Source organism: Macaca mulatta, chromosome 12, assembly GCF_049350105.2.
Source record: "Macaca mulatta isolate MMU2019108-1 chromosome 12, T2T-MMU8v2.0, whole genome shotgun sequence".
Taxonomy (NCBI): Eukaryota; Metazoa; Chordata; class Mammalia; order Primates; family Cercopithecidae; genus Macaca; species Macaca mulatta.
This window is the reverse complement of record NC_133417.1, coordinates 145,250,944-145,273,100: the sequence shown is the minus strand read 5'-3', so window position 1 is coordinate 145,273,100 and position 22,157 is coordinate 145,250,944. Positions and strand designations below refer to the sequence as shown.

Here is a 22,157-nt window from a genome sequence, read left to right as displayed (position 1 = left end):
TCATTACCATTAGCAGTTTAGGATGGTACTCATTGTGTTGTCCTAACTCTGTAATCATTTTAAAAATTATTTCTCATTTTGATACATGAAAAACTAATGTCTCTTGATGATAGTCTTTTGTTTTTTTTGTAGCAAGATTAACCACTTTTTCATGTGGTTTTTAGCTGTATTTTATAATTTTAAAATAAGCTATGTGTTTTTATTCTTTGTTTTGCTTCTTGTGCTATACAATCTCTGTATATGGTAAGGCTATTATCCCATCATACGTGTTGAACTTTTTCAGTTTATTTTACTTTTGGTTATGTTTTTTTTTCTTTTTTTGGAAGGATTGTTTTGGTTTTAGCGTGGAGAATAAATTGGGACGCTGGAGACAGGAGTTGAAGCAGGTCTTTGCCTTATAGATGAGAGGTGTGAGGATGTCTACAGAGTCAGCACATAGCATAGGGAGGTGATGCAGTGTCCAAAGAGTTTGAAGAGTTAGGATTTTGTGCGTAATTCTGCAGTTGAAGGAAGGTGTCACTCAAATTTGCTCTCTCTTGCTTGTTAGGTAGTGGATATTCCCTGCTGTGAGGGAAAGCAGATTTGGGGGCTTTTCACCTTAGCTGTGTTACCTTCAGGTGCCTTCAGGACATCTAGGTGGAGCTGTTTAATAGGCAGTGGAGTAACTAGGTCAGGAGCTGGGGACAGAAGCTTGGATTAGAGAAATATTTTTTATTCCCTTCCCTTCACTCCCAAGCTCCCCTCCATCCCTGTCTTTCTTCCTTCCGTCCGTCCGTCCATCTGTCCATCCATCCACCCATCCATCCATCCATCCCCCCTCCCTCCCTCCCTCCAATTTTTATTGAACATAGTAAACATATTTAATAAAAATTTCAGACACTGTTCCAGGGCCTGAGGATTTAGCAGTGAACAAACAGACAATATATCTGCCCTTAATGAAACTTGCATGTACAGAGTGGTGGGGGATAGACAGCTAATTAAACAAATTAATAGGCAATAAAGATGTAGATGTTGGCATTTTTATCACCAAGAGATTTCTCAGTATTTTTACCTAATAATTGCTAATGCCTACAGGAACCAGAGTGGTCACAACGTGCTGCTGTGTGATTTTGTGTTTTTCAGAGAGGAATTCATAGCAGTGTGCAGTGCAAGCTGCACTATGGAATGTGGCGTTTCCTATTTGGGGATAAAACAAGCACAAGAATGACAGAGCACAGCAAGGTGATAACTGTAGATGGCAATATATGTACCGGAAAAGGCAGACTTGCAAAAGAAGTAGCAGAGAAACTAGGTACGATTTTATGTTATACAGAATGATACGTTTTTCTCAGATATATGGTTGCTTATTTCACTGGTGTTTCTTCAATATTAATATTAAATAATATTAAATGTTTAATAATTGGACCTAAGATGGGTATTTCACATTTTTGTTTATTGAAAAAGCTGTTTTATAAAACAAGAAAAAGCTGTTTTTAATCTTTTGTGTTTGGAAAATTTGTAAAAATCCATGATGGTTGTCAGTTTGAATTGGAATTTTATGTGGACAGTGTAAGCAGGGCACTTCCACGTAAACTGTTGTGTTTGAACTTTGCGACAGCCTCTGAAATAGAGCTGAGGATGGTACTCACTCACAGATGGGTATACTCCTAAGTGAGCGGCTGCCACATAGCTGGGTCCCACAGCCAAGGTTAGAGCCCCTTCCGGACTCCTGGTGCAGCTGTGTGTCCCTCGTACCTTTCTGTAGCACCTGCATGACAGCAGCTGCCCGCTAGAGGGGGCTCCTGTGGTTACAGGGAGCAGTGCTTTCAGGAGGAACCTGGATAAGGGCACGGTGCAAGCTCCTTCGCTCACATGCTTGCTCGTATATGTTGTGTATTCCCTTCATACATGATGAAACCCAGGCATGAAGGTGACTTTCTCTAGGTCTTTGACGCCATCCCTGGTGGTGATAATCGGGCAGGCTGTGTGTTTTGGCTAGGCCACACTGCTCCCTGCGGGAAGTGAGTGATGTACGTGAGACTGCATCGATTGTTTCTCTTTTCAGGCTTCAAGCACTTTCCTGAAGCGGGGATTCATTATGTAGACAGTACCACAGGAGATGGGAAGCCCCTCGCCGAAGACTATAGTGGCAATATTAGTTTGGAGAAATTTTATGATGATCCGAGAAGCAATGATGGCCACAGTTACCGCCTGCAGTCCTGGTTGTACAGCAGTCGCCTCCTGCAGTACTCGGATGCCTTGGAGCACTTGCTGACGACAGGTGCAGTATTTCTGGGCAGTTAGACTTGTTCTGTACTTGAATGCTGTTCTAGAATTCAGCCACGTTAAATTGCCACTGAGTCGAGCTTTCCTTTAAGGGTGTTTGATGAAGTAAGCTCTGTCTTTCCAACAAGATCATGAATTTCTTGAGATTGTGTTATTTTTGCTTCAGAATTAATTTAATGCTATTTCACTGTGGATACTGGAGTGAGATTTATGGATTGTATAGAATTCTCAAGGCACTGCTTTAGGCTTCTATACTTACATATTCATTTATATATGAAATGTGTCAAAACAAAGGGGAAAAGAGAGCATAGAAGTGTCCAGGAGGAAATGGGATCACACTTATGAAGATTGTGCATGTGCCATACAGACAGAGATGTGGATGCCAACAAAATAGGGTTGTTCTGGAGGGCCCAGAGATAGGCTGGAATTCACCATAAAGCCACAAGGTAGACGTTAACCTTGATAAGATGACGGGGGTAGGGAGAACACGCAGAGTCCCATAGGCCAGTGCAGGAGGAGAGGATGCTTCCCTTGAAGATGTCCAAACAGGAAGGAAATGGGCAGGAGCTGTGTACTGGGGAGGCTGGGAGGTGGAGACGGGGATCAGAAAGTAGAGCTGTGTACTGGGGAGCCGGGGAGATGGAGACAGGGACCAGAAAGTGGAGCTGTGTACTGGGGAGTCAGGGAGATGGAGAACAGGGATCAGAAAGTATAGTTAGGAGAGGAAGGGAATGTTGATGAAAGGGCAGGAACATGGACTACTTGTGTGCAGAACGAGGTCAGGGTCCAGCCAGGGGCGACTGTAATCATCCTGGGAAACAGCAGTGCATGCTAGACATCCTGAGAGTTGGACCGCAGATGCACTGCCGAGTTGTGGTCAAAGCTACCATGCCACGGCAGTCCTGAATTCACAGGTGGCAGCAAAGGGCACATCTGTGTGCAGAGAGAGGGAGCTGGGTGGGTTCTTGGGGCCTGTGTGTCTGTTTTACATTGCAGTGCTTGCCACGCTCATCGATTGGCAGTGCCTCTGATGAGCTTCTCACACAGAAGCTCAGCTCCCGCTAGGGTTGGCTTCATGGGGTCTGAGCTGTGAGAACAAGAATGTGGTTTTCACCAAGAGTGGCCGGCTGACAGGGCTCCTTCTCAGAGCTGTGCTCAGGAGCCGCTGCCTGTGCTCCTTCAGGTCTCCATGGATGCAGTGTGTGTCCATGACACGTATCTACACAGTTGTACAGTGGTGGAGTTATTGTCTTGCTTTTTCAACATTTTATTAGTGATTCTTTCTTTTCTTATATGAACGTAAGCCCTGATCTTAGTTAGTGTTACTCCTAAGAAAACAATGTGGTCTGCTGTTTCTGTTTTGAGGTGCTTTACCAGGAGCCAATCCAGGAGCTGATGTCGTAGCATGGACTTATACTGACATCCAGGCTTACTCCATGTTCTTTTTGAAGCATTCTTCAACCCTGTCTTCTGACTATTCATTTCTTAAAATGAAAAAGAAACATTTTACTTGTTAAACAAAACCTTGTTTTTTTGTGTGCTGTAGTAACCTATTTCCCGTTTAGAAAAAAAAGGTGCAGCTTGCTCCCATCTCAGTGTTCTTGGGGCACATTGGCGCTGGGTGAATGTATTCATTAAATATTTAGTGCATGACTGCTGTGTGCCAGACCCATTCTGGGAGCTACGGGTGCCACAGGGAGGGAAGCCTGTGTTTTAGTAGGGGGACGAAGACTCGATGTGGAAACAAGAATGTCTTGTCCCAGGTGAGTGGTGGGTGCTCTGAGGAAGGAGGCCACGGCGAGAGGCTAGGTAGGAAGATTAGGGGAAGCCTCTGCCCAGACACAGCAGGGTTGACCACAGGGAGGCTGGCTGGGAACCGGGGACCAGTGCTCTGAGCTGCACCAGTCTCCGACGGGGCTGCTGTGATAGTAACACAGCCAGTGAGGCTGGGAGTGGACGGAGGTGAGGTTGAGAAGTAGCCCAGCATTGGTAGACCTGACTGGAATGGTGGGGGCAGGAGCAGGATGGGGGTGGACACTGTAGGGATGGAATACATTATTTAAAAACAAAGCACTTTTTGTATTAACTGGATGCTTTCCGTTATAGCTGACTGAATGAAACAATGTTATATTGCTCAAAACTGAAAAGACAATTTCAGTTTTTGAAAATGACTTTCCACTTTTAAATATGTGTATGTTCTTTTCAGTATTTTGGTGTGGAAATGGAATTGTAAATGACTGTTATTTTCTTTTTTCTGAAATACAGTGATCAGTTGACAGTGCTATGCTCTGTGTCTGATTTTCAGTTTCTGTTTGCTTGTTTTTAAACAGGACAAGGTGTTGTATTGGAGCGCTCCATCTTCAGTGACTTTGTGTTCCTGGAGGCGATGTACAACCAGGGATTCATCCGAAAGCAGTGTGAGTCAGGGTTGCAGACAGGCTTCTGGGTGTGTGGTGTGTCTTTGCAAAGGCTGTGATAGACTCACCTTGCACTTACTGTGTTTATGAATGTTTGTTGATGAATAAATGCCATTACTTAATTGGTCTCCACTGGAAAAAGGGACTTCCTAAGATGTCTTCCACCCTTTCTCCCTCCTAAAATAGGTGTGTTTTGTGCTATCGTGTCTCCCTGTAAAAGCAGATTGAAGCCCCGGACCTCAAACACACACAGCTTAAACTGCAGTCCCCACAGCCTCCCGTTAGAACCTGCCCCGCGCTCAGCCTGCCCTAGCAATACCTAGGCTGTAGCTCTAATTGTAATAAACGCTCCAGTTTCTAGTGTATGATTTTGATGAATTGGGATGTTGGCCCTGCCAGTTGCCGGCATCACCACAGTCCTTCCCTCTGACACGTTGCCATTTTTTAGGACAGTAGCTTTGTGTTGCTGTATTGGGGAAGGTCTGACAAGTGGCAAATGGAAAGGAACAAAGACCATGTGGTTTGAAGCAGGCTGACCTTGAGGAGTCAGGGTGGGGTTGGGGTGTCTGTGACTAGGACTCTGTTGGGTGGTGTGTTGAACAGGCCTGGTAGACAGCCTGACTGACGGCGTTTTCATCTGTAGACTGAGGTGGCTGGAGCCAGTGGAAAACTGGAATCTGGGAACTCAGAGGAAGTACTATTGGTTAGTGAGTGAAAGAGGAGGCCAAAGCAAGCCAGGTGACGATTCTGCGGAGGAGACGCCTGCTCCTGGCTGCTCGTGTGTCCTGGTGTTGCGGGTACTCCACCTGTGAGCTTGCCGCCCACAAGAGCACTGCAAGCCCTTGCTTCTGATGGGGGCTGATCCTCCCTGGGTATGCTGAGCAGCGGGTCAGGTCACCAGCAGGTGTTTCTGGAGTGCCTGTGGTGTGCCAGGTTCTCTTAGGTGCTCGGGATATGAATATGAAGAAACATAAGACAAGGCTCCCACAGGCCCAGGGTTGGGGGCTGTTGAACCAGCGGAGATGGTTAATTGCAATCAAGTGTACTTAGCAGCTCCTGAGCATTACTCCTGGCTGCTTTAGGGGCACATAGGAGAAATGTGTAACCAACTGGGAGATGGGATAGTGTCAGGGACAGCTGTTTTGACGAATGGCCTGTCATCTGTAGCGCAGCAGGAGTGAGGGAGGCGTGGGGATGGTGGAGAAGCCCGCATGTGCCGCAGGCTGGTGGTGGTGTCCTGTAGTGAGGGCTGGGTGCTGGGGGAGAATGATGCTGGCTGAGGCTGCACGAGGAAGGAGCTGCGCCTTGGCGAGGGATGCTGGCTTCTGTCCTGAAACTAGTGAGGGACCACTGGAAGGTCTTTAGCATAGCAGAGGTGGTTAGATGTGAATTTAAAATGGTTGCAGGCCTTCGTCTGAAGGATGCATTTGGTGAGGAGAGACGGAAGTGGAAGGAGCCTATCTGGGAGGAAATTGGGGTGGGACAGGTATCCCCAGCAGGGAGGCTGCGCTGGGCGATGGGAGTTGCTGCTCAGGAGGGACACTGGGCAGGCCTGGGTGGGTGGCTTCCTGCGTGCACAGTGGGGAGTGGCGTGGACCTGCCCTAGCTGGTGGGCTGCTAAGGGGGAAGGACGCACAGGGGCAGTGGACCCAGGTGGCTTCATGTTTGGGTAGGTCGGATTCCTGAGTGTGAGGTTCCCATGGCAAGGTGGCAGGAGACACCTGTTGGCGTCTGCTGAGTGTCTGCTGAAGTCTGAGGACTGCCCTGGGCTGGAGGTAGTCTGCAGGCGTTGGGGGTCCAGCACTGACCAAGGGCATGCTTATCTTGGGAAAGCCCAAGTAGTGATGGGGGAGGGCTGAGACCAGATCCTTGGGGGACTGTTTCTGGGGAGATGAGACCCCCCTGACGGATTGAAGCTGAATGATCAGAGGTGCACAGGAGGAAGCAGAAGGGATGTGGGGAGAGTTGGTTGTTGGTGTCACATGTGCTGTAACTGTGATGAGAACTGAGAAGTGACTGTCACGTTTCACCTTGTGGGGGCTGGTGACGTTAGCCAGAGTCGTTTCAGGGCTGGGCTGGGGGAAAGCAGATCATGTTGGCTAAAGGACAGGTGGCATAGAGCAAGGTGGGAACCACCTGAGAAGTGAGTGTATCGGCGGGAAGGAAGGTGAGAGCAGAGACTCGATGAAGGAAGGTTTCATCTCAGCAGCAGGAGAGCCCAGCCTGCTACCGGCCCAGCAGTCAGGAAGCAGACCTGAGGCCCCGTGTGCTCTGCCTGGCTGCGGGTTTGTTTCTATACTCAGGTGAACGGTATTCCACTGGCAGCCTCCGTCCTTCGCTTTGTCACACCTCCTCCTGGGTGGTCTTTTTCTTTAGCTCATGCCATCCCTGACCATGAGCCAAGGCCCATGCCGTGATCGCCTCTAGAGTAGGTTACTAGGAATACTCACTGGAACTTTTCTTTAAATTTAATTTTAATTTAACTTTTAAAATTTTTATTTATTTATTTTGAGACTAGGTTAGGAGACTGGCTAATGTTTGTATTTTTGGTAGAGATGGTATTTCACCATGTTGCTCAGGCTGGTCCTGAACTCCTGGGCTCCAGCGATCTGTGCCCACCTTGGCCTCCCAAAGTGCCAGGATGACAGGCGTGAGCCACTGTGCCCAGCCCATTTCCTCAAAATAACTGTCTTTCTGTGGACCCTAGTGTGGCCATCTGTCACTTCTGGAAGGTTCCACATGTGAAAAGCTGCAGAGGGGATGGCTTCTCAACGTGGCCTCTCCACATGCACTGGCGTGCACTCTCTGCTGGCTTCCGGGAGGTCGGGTGTGCACGAGCACATGCGGGTGTAGAGTGTTCTGAGGAGCGGCAGGGTTCCCTTGGGTGGCATGGGCCCTGCGGATGCCGTCTGGATTATGCATTCTGTGTAGTGATCACTTTAGGAAAATTATTCCTCAGCCTTAGCTGCTTTCAGTTTCATTTTGTCACTAAATCAGACTCAGTAGATACTTCTGTGCAACTGATTATGCTTACTGAACCGGGATAAATGTAGCTTGATTTTCAGCTGAGTTATTTGAAAAATAAAGTGTTTAAAGCTGTTTTTTATTTTCTAGAGAAGACCAGACTGTTGTATCTATTGTTACTATGAAGAAACATAGTAGCAGGTATACACTGCAGGTATATGGAATATATTTCAGTTCAAAGATCACTGAACTGTGACCTCCATCTTGCGTGAACTACGCCTTGCCTCAGAAGCAAAAGTGACCCCTTAAATGTGGCTAAGATGTGCTAACGATCTGTCTTTTAGGATGATTAAGGTCACAGTTTAAATGCTGATATTTTACTTGTGTAAGTAGCTTAATTTCTCTGGTCCTCAGTCCTTTGGTTTGTAAATACAGTAGAGGCGAGAAGCCCTGTTTGCAGGGTTGTGGGCACCACAGCTGCTGTCTGCACATGCCCTGTGGCACCTGGAGCACAGTCACATGCCGTGTGTGGTCAGTGCTTAGAACTGTGGCTGAGCTAGGGTCTGTAGATTGCTGCTTTCTCTGAGAATTGCACGTATGTTTGCCCTTTTATTCAGGGGGTAGCGTGTTTTAGAAACCTGTGTGGGGACTGGTAGGTGACGGTGCCCATTTCTCTTGTGTGCCAGGTGTGGACCACTACAACGAAGTGAAGAACATCACTGCCTGCGAATACTTGCCCCCGCACCTGGTGGTCTACATCGATGTGCCCGTTCCAGAGGTCCAGAGGAGGATTCAGAAGAAAGGAGATGTAATGCAGTTTGAAACCAAAGGCCAGGCGTCTCCATTTTTCATGTAGATCAGCACTAAAAGCCCTGTGTTAATAGCACACTAATTCCCACCAGTCCTCACTAGGAGGGGTGACACACACCCTGGTCCCACCCGAGAGAGGGCATCTGCAGGGGTGGAGGGGAGACCCCAGGGCTTGGCCTGGTGCCGCCGCCTGAGGACCTGCTGCCCACCAGTGCTCTGCGGTCCCACTGTGGTCCCCGAGTCCCCTCAGCTGTTTAAACTTTGGAGACTGGGGAGGGCCTCCTGGCAGAGCATCCTCCATCCCTCTGTCACGTACCTTTCTGTTCTGTGATGAGGTTTTTGTGTCCTATCGTTTTCTTTCACACTGAAAGCAATTTCTTCTATCCCTCATCACTTCAATCTATTTAACGCAAATCGTGCCTCTCCCCCTTTTTCTTACTGATTCCAGCACAGTAGAGCGGTGATCTCCACACACATCCATTTACTCTTTGTAGTTTTTGTTGGATCTTAATTAGGTGGCCTGGAAACAATGCCTTTCGAAGGGACCCTGAGTCTGTGGGTAGCTGTGTTGGCGGCTTGGTGGAGGATCCAGAGATGAAACAAGGACTGTCTTTGCCCTGTGGCGAGTTCTTGTTTAATACTGTGTTATTTTTCCCTCGAGGAGAATATGGTCTCCTTTTTGATACTGTGATGAAAATGCAGGACTTCCTGCCTGTTCCTCGCTCTGGTGCCCACCCTCACTGCCGGAATTCTTGTAGGTGCTCAGGAAATACCTTTCTGGATGGTGTGAGGGCCACAGTAAAGCTCTGGGTATTTTTTGCTGCTCCTGAAAGATCCAGGAGACTAACTTTCCTTCTCTCTGCTGCAACAGTAGAAACAGCAAGACATCTGTGTATGCCTTTCTATTGCCGCTCTGGACCTGTTACTGTTTAAGCATATGCTTTTAAGTATGTTGCATAGTTAGACTTCCAAGAACCTTCCATCAAGTGGCAAAAGGAGGGAACTGCAAGTTCAAAATGTTTGTTTCTCAGTGGAATAACTGGACACTTTTGCTTATTATGCTGACATTTACTGGGAAAAACAAAGTCATATATTTAACATTCTTTAGGTAATTCTTTTGTTATCTGGGAAAACAGTATTTCAAAAATAATTCTGAGGTCTAAAGTAGAGCTGTCAACTTTTTAATTTTTCCAAGTAAAGTCTTTAATACTGTCACCAGCTGAAATTACCCCATTTTATAAAAGATGTCACATTATTAGTAAGTCTGTGTTCTTATTTTGATTTTTATTTCAATGCAGTCTGTGTCTCAATATTGCAGCTTTTGGGAATAACTGATGGGAATATCCGAAAACCATTTCTAGATTCTAAGAAAACAGTCAAAGTGATCAGTAACTACATGTTTTATCAATTAACTTCAGGTCTGATTTCTGAGATGGTTGTGTTATGTTGCATGTTATGGGCTTGTATTACACTAGAGTTTCTTTTATAATCAGTAAACGTTTAATCTTATTCTACTTGGAACATAGCTAATGATAGAGATTTAGAATCATATCACCTCTTTTATACTTTTGTTAATTTCACTCACTCCTCTAATACAGAGCACCTCATATATGCAAGGCACCTGTGCCAGGCACCTTGGAGGCTGCAAAGGTGAACAAAGATGGTCTCTGCTCAGACACCAAGTTCTTATTGGAATATAGAACTCCCAATTACAGTCTTTCCCCCTTTTGACAGAGCAAAGAAATGCAACATTGCCTTTATCATCCTTTCCCTGTACCCCGTCTCATTACTGGAATTAATTACGTGTTCAGTAAATATTCTTTGAATGATAGTGTTTTTCTTACTTTGAACAGCTTTAGTGAGGTATAATTCATGCTTCGTAAAATTCACCCATTTTAAGGGTACGATGGAATGATTTTTGGTAAATTTACCAAGTTGTTGCCACTCTTGCTGTAATCCAGTTTTAGAATGTTTTCATCATTTTGTAAGTTGAAACAGCAGGCTTGTTCATTTCTTTCTTCCTTCCTCTCTCCTGTAAGTGTTGATTGAGCATCCACTGTGCACCGGACCCTGGTGGTGCTGGGGACATACCAGTGAGCAGGGTGGGTGAGGTCCTCCCCGTGAGCTCGTGTGCTGATGGGGAGACCTACAGCAAACAAGGAGATACATAATAAATATGTCAAATAGAGGCAAATGACGTGAAGAAAATGAAACAGGCTGAGAAGATAGTGTGAAACTGTAAGGAGTTTTACATTTTAAAACTTGCTACTTGTAATTGGATTTTCAAGTTTCTGAAATTGGCATAGCACATTTCAGATGATGAGGGAGGTGAGAGCTGTAGAAAGTGGGAGGAGTGGTTGCAGGGAGATGGGTGAGCGATGAAGGTGGAGAGCAAGTTGGAGAGATGCAGGGAGAGTCGGGACAAGAAGAGGGTGTGCCGAGGACAGGTGGCGGACAGACAGGCCGCTGCCCCCAGTTTTTGGTGCAGCTCTTTCTTTGCTACGCTCAGGCATGAGGCACACAGGAAAGACAGGCAGTGCTGCTTGATAACAGGCTTCTTTCTTGCCCTAAGTACGCATCTTAGGATGTGTGGAGAAAGTCACGCTGTGGGAGCACATGGGCAGGCTCAGGTGTTCACTCCCGTAGATGGAGAATGATTCCAGCTGACGTTGGGGCCCTTTGCTGTCACCCCACAGTCCCCACAGTGCCCGACGTTAGTGGTGAGAAAATAGTGCCCAGTGATTTGCATTTTATATATGTACAGGTCAAAGAAAATGAACTCTAAATGTTCCTGTTTGATGTTTCTGCTTTTGTTTAGCCACATGAAATGAAGATCACCTCTGCCTATCTGCAGGACATTGAGAATGCCTATAAGAAGACCTTCCTCCCTGAGATGAGGTGAGCCAGACGCACGACCGACTGACGGGACTAGAACTTCTTCGCCAGTCGTTTCTCAGGCTCCAGTAGCCCGGGCAGTGTTCTGTCTTATTTACTGCAGTGGATATTGTCTGAGATGTTTAATCTGATGTTTATAAATAAGAAAAACAGGAGACATTTCAGTTTGATTTTTGTGGGGTTTATTGGTTTGTTTGTTTTGGTTTTCTTGTCAATACTTTTGCTCTGCTATATTTCCGAAGTTTTTTGATGCTAGAAGTAAACCAAGCTCTATTCCATGACAGGTTTTACCGTAGAGAACTTACGTATTTTTACTTCAGGTGTCAACTAAACATTTGTGTTTACCTAGAAGGATTGATTGGGAGTGTATTCATGGAGAAAATTCGTGAAAGATAACATTTTCTCTAGACATTCTTCATTGATGTCCTTGAGAGATGTTTGGATTAGATGAAGGAAACACCACCAGACTGTCTTTCTTCCTTTTCCCCCTTTCTTTCTTTGTTGAAAGCACACGGAAAATGTGGTTTCGCTTGTCCTATGGCTTGTCATTCTGTGCTTCTGGGGTATATTCGTGTATAAGGAGTGTCTGCCACACTCATTCAAGTCCAGTTAAACTCAGATTGTTTGAATAATGCTTGAAATGAAGATTTTTATACTGTTTCTCATACGTTTTAAAAACCTAAGCCTCTTTTGGTGCCTAAAAATCTCATCTTCTTGCTGTTTAAAATTTCAAAGTAACTGTGAAGTTGGAAATAAAGAAAGATATAGTAATTTTAGAAAAAAGTTTTATTTTAAAATTTATTTTAGTTAAATACTGAATATTTACAATGAACAACCTCAGAAGATAATATTGTTAGACCGTAGGTAATTAATAAACAATAAAAAGTAAGAAAAATGTTTTATTTAGCGAGTTTTTTCTGTACCATAAGTATTAACGTTTATGTCATCTCTGCTTGTTTGTGGTGAGCGTTTCTTTCTTAGGTGGTAAGAAGACAGGGTGGCCTCTGGCTTCCTTTTAACCTGTTGTACTGCCCTATTTCCAAGGCCACAATACCAAGGGAAGTATCTAGAGCCAACGTGAATAAACAGCATAAACAGAGATAGTTGACCCTTGAGTTTCAGGCTCAAAAATTACTCTTGGAGATTTTCTGGCTTCAGAAACATCACTGCGAATGAGCTTTCTCATAAGTTCTCAAATGGAATTTCTAGCTACAGCATCAGCAAAATGATGGCTGGTTTCAGCCTGCGCACGGGGCGAGTTTCTTTTGCTTTGCCACCCTCGTAGACTCGTTAAGCCTCAGGCGTTTATTTCTTACCACTTGGGCTTGCTGTGCTTTTAGCTCTTGTTTTAGGAACAGATACAGTCTCTGTTCATTGTTAAAGTAGATCTTACCTGACAGCTCAAGCCTATGGATTGATGGGAGCCAATTGGTGTAGGGGTCGTTTGTCACACATTGAAGAATGAGTACCAGATGTACTCTGTGCAGTATGCATTATTTTAAGTGTTGAATTGTAGACCAAGATCAAACTGCAGCTTTGTGATGGACTTGGATCTTAGAAGTTTTCTCTTAGAAATTCACTATGAAATTTGGCTGAAACTATTTTATGTAAAATTTCAAGAAGCCTATAATGAGTTGTATTTTAAAATTTATTGGCCATTAGTGTTTTAGAATTCAGGAATTATTTCCCGACAGAAACAATATTAGGTTTCCTGGGCTTGTATATTTAAACAATCGTTTAGTTAAACACTGAATATTTTTATTGTTAGATCTTAGACCTTAGAAGACAATATCGCTAGATCATAGGTAATTAATGAACAGTAAAATCAAAACTAAGTAAGAGAACTGTTTTGTTTAGTTTTAATACTAGTGTTTGAAATAAAGCAGATCGACCTGACAAGATGATGGCTCCGTTGAAGTTCTTTGTCTCCTGTCTTCCTCTGAGCAGTTCCTCCTGTGTTAGCCCTTCTCTCTGTCACATGCTGATATATGGTGATGCTTCACTGTTTTTGTATGTGTTGCTTATGAATGCCTAAAGAGCATTGCAGCCTTTTCCAAAATATTTGTATTGTGGGATTTTAAGAGGCACAATGAGCTAACTCTCATAGGAATGTGTGTTTTCTGGCTTTGTCAATATTTATGACCCAGATCTTAGGCGTACATGTCTTTATCCTCATTACCTTAATTATGAATGTGTTAATGAGTATGAGTATCACTTAGTTTCACAAACATTTGGCCATTCCCTTGTTCAACATCTGTTTATTTACTCAACTCCAACAATGCTAGCTCCCAGTGTCAGTGTTAGCTGAGACACAGAGGTACTCAAGACAGGGTAGGGAAGGCCTTTCTGAGAAAGAATCATCTCCTCTGAGATTTCAGAGACAAGAAGAGAAGCACTGAGTGGCCAGCCTGACATGTAGCGAGTTTTGTAACTGTCCGTTGTTTCAGATTGTTCTAAGGTGGGTGAGGAGCTGGGGAGGCTCTGGAAGTATTGAAGTAACTTGCAGGTTCAAGAATACAGCTTGTGGCTCTCCTCGGCCCTGAGCGACCTGTAGGAATAACCACCATTGAGGTGGCACGTGAACTGCCGGCCCAGTCCTTTGTGGGGTTTCCTCCAGATCCCTGACTCTACACTTGATACCTTCTTATTTTAGGCCTCCTTTCACGAGGCAGTGGGAATGAGAAGCGGATGTGACTGGACAGAGGCGATTTTATTTGTCTGTTGCCGAGATTGTCAGCATGCTGAATCGAGGCACACAGAAGATAGAAAATGGGCTCTCCAGGTTGCTCTCAGTAGGTAGTTTGGGGTCTGGAGCTCATTGAGGGCAGGAGCCCTGTCTTCCCTACCTTCCGTACCCCACACAGCGCCTGGCTCCTGGTGGGGCTTCAGCTGATGACTGTTCAGTTATGTGTGTGTAATGTACCTGTCACATCATCCTGATCTCTCATGTCCACTCTTGTGCAAGTATGTCAAATAGTTTGTGACCTTTCATATTGCTGTGTGAGAACAAATAATGTTTCTGTGCCAGCCCTGTTCATCAGGGATGCTTAAGACCTCTGTCTCCTGTACGCTTCAGTTGAATATTCTCTTAGGTGACTTGCAGAGGGAATTACTCTTCTTTGTCACTTTGTGCCTTTCTCTTCGTAATAACAGTGAGTAGCTGTAGACGGTTCAGGAAGCAATACAGCAAGTCCTGTATTTAGCGTGACCTTTTCCTTGCCAGCCCTAATGGCAAGTGCAGTAAGTTACTTTCCTCACTATGGATTTATTGTTCACTCTGCTTACAGTTTCTGACCATTTATGTTGATCTTAAGAGCGCTGTGAGGGATGCAGTGATCTTGTTGCAGTAAGAATCTGTTACCCAGTTGTATGACTCTGTGAATTGTGTGTTACAGACTTGTGTGGAACAGATGTGTTACTGAGTGATTGTAGAGCTTGAAGACTTTTTTCTTTTTCCTACACTTTGGAAGTGATACGAGTCAGTAACGATGAGACTTAATAAAATACAAGCTCTTTACCTATACCGTGGAATGTGACTCACCAGTGGTCTGTTGAAGATGGTCAGCAGGGTAGGTGAAGTTTGTTTGGTACCATTGTAGGGGTCAGATGCTGATTTCAGTATGAGAATAAATAGCTTGTACATTCTTGGGAGTATTTATTTACCCTGTATGTTTACATCCTAAATGTGTGGAGGGTACTCCGGTATAAGGATGCCCTCTGCCTGTGCTCGGTTAGGCCCTGGGTTTTGTTGTCCTTTCCTGCAACCGGCACCTAAATGAGATGTCCCTTGTTTATACTGGGCAGATGATGCGTGGGCCACAGTAGCCCCTTGACATTATGCTGGAAGGGGCTTCCAGCGTTTCTGCCGTGGTGGGCACTCCATTGAGCCTCCTGTTCCAGCCTGTCTGCTGGCCTCTCTGGCCAGGATTGGGACTGCATAGGCTCCCTCTGGGTGGTCTGGAGATGATGGCAGGGGCAGCTTCTTCATTTGGTGAGGTATGGACATGCTAACCTGCTGCTTTTCAGTCATCCCCTGGCTGGACAGCCAGGTCTCTGAATGGTCAGTGTAGGCATGGGGGAAGCGGGCATGGTGAACTGCTGCTCCCTTCCTTCTGGGACCTGGTGCTAAATTCTCAGTGGCCAGACTAAAGATCAAGGATGAAGATAACTGAGTTGCTGCTACCCTGTTGTATAGTTTGGCTGAAACAGGTTACTTTGAGGGTTTCATTTGTCTCGTAAATTCTAAATCCTAGTAGCTCAATTAACCTGTGTCCCACTTTGCCAGTTTTGTGCCCTCTGTGCCTGTCCTCAGTTAGGCCCTGGGCTTCGTTGTCCTTCCCTGCAGCGGGCACTGCATTTGGCGATGGTATGTGCAGCTGCCCACGTGGCTCATGTACCTTGTTCCTGTGGACAGTGATGGCTGTGGTCTGTCATGCCCTTGGCTTGGGGGCAGTGTAGTCAGGAGAAGGGAAACGAGGAAATGGACCTGCTGTTGTCACTGTCAAGCCAGCCATGAGAACATTCTGGCTTCTTTCAACATGTCCTCCTGAACCAGTCAAGCTCTAATGCGCCCTCACATGCCCAGCATGGTGCCCAGTGCAGAGAACGTGAGGTTTTAAATTCGAGCAGGAGACTTTAGCGGTTTGTATTCATTAGCACATTTAACTTCAGCTTGGAAAAGTTTACATGAATTTCATCTTGTTTTTTCTTACAGTGAAAAATGTGAGATTTTACAGTATTCTGCAAGAGAAGCTGAAGATTCCACAAGGGTAAGAAAATGGTTGAAAAGTTGAAAGTTATTCCTACATTTGATTCATGTGTAAGGTTCTTGCAAATCAGATCGTCAGTTAGATTCCCAGTGGTCTTAACAAACATCATTATTTTATCACCTAAAAGCAGTGCCAGTCAAATCCATCACCACACTCCCCTGGCCATAAGGTTTTGATATTCTTTTAAGTAATTCAGTTTCTATGATCTGAAGATTATAGAGGCCACGTAATCGGGGGCCATCCACTCCACCATTTTTATTAAAGAGATGGAGAATTGAAAGTTAGATTAGTTAATGGGAAAGATTTACATGTAAAGATAACAGTTTTCCCTAAATTAGTGTATTTTGTGAAAGTCTAGTAAATCTTGGTGTAGTTTTCAGGGAACTTTTTGAATAATAGCCAGACAAACGTTAAAACATCTGAAGAAGAGTAACGAAAGAATATTTGCCCTCTCACGTATAAAAACAAACTATATGATTATAGTAAGGAGAGCATTGTGGTGTTAATGCAAGAATTAATAAAGAGCCTAATGGAACAAAACAAGAGTCCAGAGACACGTATGCACCTGTGTATATCTTCAGTTTGGCAAAGTTAGTTCCTTAAAGGATAATTACAAAAATGGAAGTAGAGGAAAATGGTTTCTTACATGGTACTGAGGCAATTGAACATCCATTTGTTAAAAAACAAGTTTTTTATTTTGTATTTTATGTATTAAGCATAAATTACTAAAACCAAAACAAGGTATAACAATTCTAGAAGAAAATACACATTTTAGGATCTGGTCTTGAAGTGTGAGTGGCGTCCGTGTAACAGAGAAGCTTTGCATAGTTGGCTGCTGGGATGACAAGCACGCTTCATTTGCCTCTCAGCATTGGGAGGATGAGAAGAGGGAGGTTAACTGAGCTTTTCTGCACAGAGAGGAGCATTCTCCTTGCAGAGGGAAGCCCTGCATTCTCGCCCAGGCTCTCCTACTACCAGTTGTAAAGTTCTTTTGAGACCTTGGTTTATTCTACTCAGACTGATTAAATTACATTTCATTTTCTCCTCGGCCTTCTGTTTCTGTTTTTAGAGTATTTATATACCTTTGAGAAACTGTTTAGGTGGCATGTATCTTAGCAGAAGAATAGTACATTTTGTCTCTTACACTATATTATTTGAGTTTGTTTTTCAATCTACTCAAATTCTCGAAACTAAAGAGGGTTCCTGAGTTTGGCCTGTTTTGAGGAAAGAATGCTTATGGAAGGATTACTCCTCTGGAAGGTCAGACTGTGCAGACAGCCAGCCTTGGGGCCGGGCACCTGGATCATTAGGTCTCTCTAGGAAATGGGTTTATATCTTATTCTTTTGTCATTTTGAGAGGCTGGGTTTTGCCTTTTAGAATGAACTTACTTGGGAAGAAATGAGTAGCCTGTCCTGAAGGCTGATCTTTCTCCCTAGTCTTGATTGTTCTCGCCTGTCCTGAAGGCTGATCTTTCTCCCTAGTCTTGATTGTTCTTGCCTGTCCTTGTTCTCCCAGCCTGCAGGGTAGTGTCTGCACTACTTCCTGATCCCTGAGTGTTAGCTAGGCAAGGCCATACTGCCATGCAACACTCAACCCCACCATCTCATTAAAGGTCAGCCAGCTTCACTTTCATTCTGACTGTTATGGTGTGATTCTTCCTGCTAGATATTCATAGCTTACAATGTATTAAAATGTTACCTCTTGGCCAGGCATGGTGGCTCATGTCTGTAATCCCAGCACTTTGGGAGGCTGAGGCAGGAGGATTGCTTGAGCCCAGGAGTTAGAGACTAGCCTGGGCAACATGGCGAGACCCCATCTCTACTAAGAATACAAACATTAGCCAGGTGTGGTGGCGGGCGCCTGTAGTCCCAGCAACTCGGGAGGCAGAGGTGGTCAGGTGGGAGGATTGCTTGAGCCCAGGAGGCCAAGGCTGCAGTGTGCTGTGATTGTACCATTACTTTCCAGCCTGGATGACAGAGCCAGACCCTGTCTCAAAAACAAGCTACTTCATTTACATTTCTAAAATGGGGTTCTCTGTTTAACCTGAATTTTTCCTGTCTTAGGTGGTAGAGGACATTGAATACCTTAAGTTCGAGAAAGGGCCGTGGCTCCAGCAGGACAATCGCTCTTTACACCACCTGCGATTACTGTAAGTGCATCTGTGTGGGGGCTGCTGCACGTGTGGGGTCTACTTGCATAATGGGGAAACTTAGGGAAATTTGAAATAATTACGTTTCAAGTTAGGTGTTAGCACGACCAACCAATACTTAGATGCATTTTCTCTTCCAAACAGCTCCTGAACCCCCTGGTCTGATACTTAATTTATTGAGTGCCATTATTAATTTAACAGGTATTTTGCTTCCACTATGTGCAACACCGTTCCAGATTTAAGGGATTTAAGTGTCAGATAAAATTCTTGATGTCTTTGAAAATGTGTTTTAGTGGGGGAGACAGAGTAAACAAATAGATGAAACTGTCAGGTCACAAAGGCCAGGGAGAGAAGTAACCCGGAGTAACAGGGTGGTGAGTAGCTAGGGGTGACAAAGGGCCCGTCTTGGGACAAGGCCTAAGTGAGGCCAGGATTGGGTCCTGTGGGCTGTCGGGTGAGCAAAGGGCAGGGGCTCGGCAGGTGCAGAGGCTCTGAGGCAGGACTGTGGTGGGAAGGTGCACCCAGCAGCCAAACCAGTGTGGCTGGAACAAGTTGGGGGAGGGGAGGCCACGGCGGAAGGCGGGTAGGTCATGGTGCATTTGGTGGGTTTTTAATCTGATGAGATGAGATGGCATTTGGGGGTTTGAAGCAGAGGAGTAACACGATGTGATTTATATCCATTCAGCTATTGTGTGGATTCTTTGGTATCTATTAAATGAAAAACAAAAACTGTACCAATTCGGTAAGTTGAAAAAAAAGCTGTCTTCATCTACATCACTCTATTGAAACTGCTCCTGCCAAGAAGACGGCCTTGGAGCTCCAGATGCAGCAGACCCTTGTCTGTCTTCATGCTGCTCCCTGGCCCTGGAAGCAGCGCTGCGCCCCTCTTCTCCACTCCCTTCTCCTGGTTCCATGCCCCCCGACTCCCCCAGTCTGTCACTCCTCCACCAGCCACTGCCCTCTGGGGCCGGGCTCTCCTTTTGCGGTTCCTTCTGCCTGCCGCTGAGCTCTGGCAGGCACAGTGACCCGGGCAGGGTCTTGTCCGTTGACTTCGATTTCTTGAGGACATACCTAGTCACACAGCTGTGGATAGCATGGATACCACCGTAGCTCCTAGCCCAGACCTTTCCCCTATACACCCCGCAAATGTCCCCCGGGTGCCTCTTGCAGTGTCTCTGTGCACTGGCCTTCCCACCAGTGATCCCCAGCTCTGCCTTTTCTGTCCTGGCTGGTGCTGGCTGCCTGGGAATCTCACCCTGCTTGGGTCTCTCCTCTACCACCCACCCCAGCTGCTGCTCATCGCTGCAACGCCCAGTGCCTGGCACAGGCCTCATATCCAGCGCGCACTCAGGAGATTCATCTGGAACGAGTGACTTTGATTTCTGTGTTCTTGGCCCTATGAAGCTGGTGTTCTTAGACCATTGGTGCTTACCTTCTTTTTCTGCCTGATGGGATATGAGTGATACAGTATTCTCCTAGGATGACCAGAGGGATAGCTGGCTCATTGTACATGTCACTAAAAGTTCACTGATCAAAATGTAAACAGAATGTGTAATAAGTCTACTTCTGGCCAGGCAGGGTTCACGTCTAAATCCAGCACGTTGGGAAGCTCAAGTGGGAGGATTGCTAGAGCCCTGGAGTTCGAGACCAGCCCGGGCAATATAGTGAGACCCCATTTCTACAAACAATTTAAAAATTACCTGGGTATGGTGGCGCATACCTGTGGTCCCAGCTACTTGGGAGGCTAAGGTGGGAGGGTCACTTGAACCTGGGAGTCTGAGGCTGTGATGAGCTGTGTTCACGCCACTGTGCCAGCCTGGACGACAGAGACCTTGTCTCTCAAAAGAAGTTTACTTCTGTTTTGATGTTTTTAGTTTAGCATTAATAAGCAGAAAATGGATTTACATAAAAAAAAAAAGTCATTCTACTTAGTTTGTTAATTCCTGCCACACTGTTAAAATGGTGTTTGCAAAATCAGTTTTCTAGTTAGTGGAATGGATACTGAAGGGTGAGTGAGGTAGGCATACTGTGGGGTCCTCATGTCAGACTGAGGAGACAGGAAGGGTCAGGTCAGCCCTTAGCTGGCTGTGTGACTTGGCACAAGTAACTTTATCTGCCTGTGCCTCCATATATAAGATTATGGTAGCCTAGAGTGCTAGGCTGTATGTATTGAAGGAAAAAACAAATATAAATTTCATATATTATATTCCATATATTCACTACTGTATAAAATAGTATTAATCTAAAAGTAGCCTACTGAAATGATTGGCTCTAGAAAGTCTTTTTAAAGGAATCTAGCACATCTTCCATTAGAAAGTAAAACAACAAAACCTGCTTTCTTTTTTTTTTTTTTTTTTTGAGTTGGAGTTTTGCTCTTGTTGCCCAGACTGGAGTGCGGTAGTGCGATCTCAGCTCACTGCAACCTCCACCTCCTGGGTTCAAGCGATTCTTCTGCCTCAGCCTCCTGAATAGATGGGATTATAGGCATATGCCACCACACCTGGCTAATTTTTTGTGTTTTTAGTAGAGACGGGGTTTCGCCATGTTGGGCACACTGGTCTCGAACTCCTGACCTCAGGTGATCCGCCCGCCTCGGCCTCCGAAAGTGCTGGGGTTACAGGCGTGAGCCACTGCACCGGCCTTCCTTGTCTTTCTGAGCCATTACTAGGAGATGGAATTAAAGCACAAAGCACTGCTTTTGGCCTCTGAATCAGTATTCTGTCTCCTGGAGACAATGGCCAGAGGTTACAGTGCCTGCTCCACATGGACAACACATCTCAGCCTGAGGGCCGTGAGTCCGCTGATTGATGGGGCGACTGACCAGAAATGAGAGGGGTCCTCTGAGATGTCTGAATGTAGAAGTTTCTCCGAGTCATTAAAGTCAGCTGATCATTCCCTGTGCAGCCGTTTTTGTGCAAAGTCAGTGTGTGCTTTGCTGTGAACTGTGGCAAGGGCCATCAAACATTGGTTCATTCCGAGTAATTTTAACTTTCGGACAGAGATACGTAGGTGATGGAGACCAAGAGGGGAAAATAAAAGTATATTTCTGAAAAGAAAATGATTGTTGTGATACCAGAGACTCACCATTTCATAACCAGGTCAGCCGGATCCCTTGAGAGGAACTCAGCCAGTCACCTGTCGCTGTGCCCCTGGGCAAGGGGCCTAACCTCTCTGAGCCTCTGTCTGCTTCTCGTAAAGCAGGGAGAAAATAGAAGCTACCTCATAGGACTGTTGTGGGGATTCAATGTGCGAATAATTTGAAAGGCTCAGAACAGTGTATATCATAAGCACTAAAGTTGTAGAGACTATGTTATACTGTTTGTGATATATTACACTCTGATTGTAGATTCATTATGTGCTTACATTTCTCTGTTAATGTTTTTGTTCTTTAATCCTAAGCTTTTTTTTTTTTTTTAACTTTTTAAGTAGTGTTTTTCTGATCTCAGAAATAATTTATATTATCCTCAATTCACGCATTATGGAAATCTACAGTGAAGTTGAAACCACATGCTGAGGACAACTGTGATGAAGATGCTATTCATATTTTTTTCTGTGCATGCGCCAGTGCAGTTTACTGTTTTGTTGTTGTAATCCAGATTCCCAGTGCGCCCCGCCCCTTGGTGGGAGAGCTGACCTGAGTGATGTGCCCCCCAGCCTTGCAGGGTTGAGCGCCACGGGGCTTAGCACTGCCTTGTATATGTAGTTCTGTGTTGCTTAACAACAGGGATATGTTCTAAGAAAGGCGTCGTTAGGCGATTTCATCGTTGTGAAAACATCGTAGTGTGTATTTACACAAGCCTAGATGCTGTAGCCTGCACACCTAGGCGGTGTGGCGGAGCCTGTTACTCCTAGACTGCAAACCTGTGCAGCGTGGTACAGTACTGAAC

At 45.3% G+C, this 22,157-nt stretch overlaps 1 protein-coding gene across 2 annotated transcripts in view; it reads left to right on the top strand.

Annotated features, from left to right (window-relative positions):
• NDUFA10 (NADH:ubiquinone oxidoreductase subunit A10) overlaps nucleotides 1-22,157 on the top strand; it is a 65,575-nt gene that overhangs the window by 1,852 nt on the left and 41,566 nt on the right. For both annotated transcript variants that reach the window (XM_015111498.3, XM_028831306.2), the window contains exons 2-8: nucleotides 1,123-1,291; nucleotides 2,045-2,260; nucleotides 4,596-4,682; nucleotides 8,333-8,454; nucleotides 11,275-11,354; nucleotides 16,066-16,120; nucleotides 18,185-18,270. In XM_015111498.3, the coding sequence (XP_014966984.1) occupies nucleotides 1,123-1,291; nucleotides 2,045-2,260; nucleotides 4,596-4,682; nucleotides 8,333-8,454; nucleotides 11,275-11,354; nucleotides 16,066-16,120; nucleotides 18,185-18,270 (815 nt within the window). The remainder of the gene's footprint in view (nucleotides 1-1,122; nucleotides 1,292-2,044; nucleotides 2,261-4,595; nucleotides 4,683-8,332; nucleotides 8,455-11,274; nucleotides 11,355-16,065; nucleotides 16,121-18,184; nucleotides 18,271-22,157) is intronic.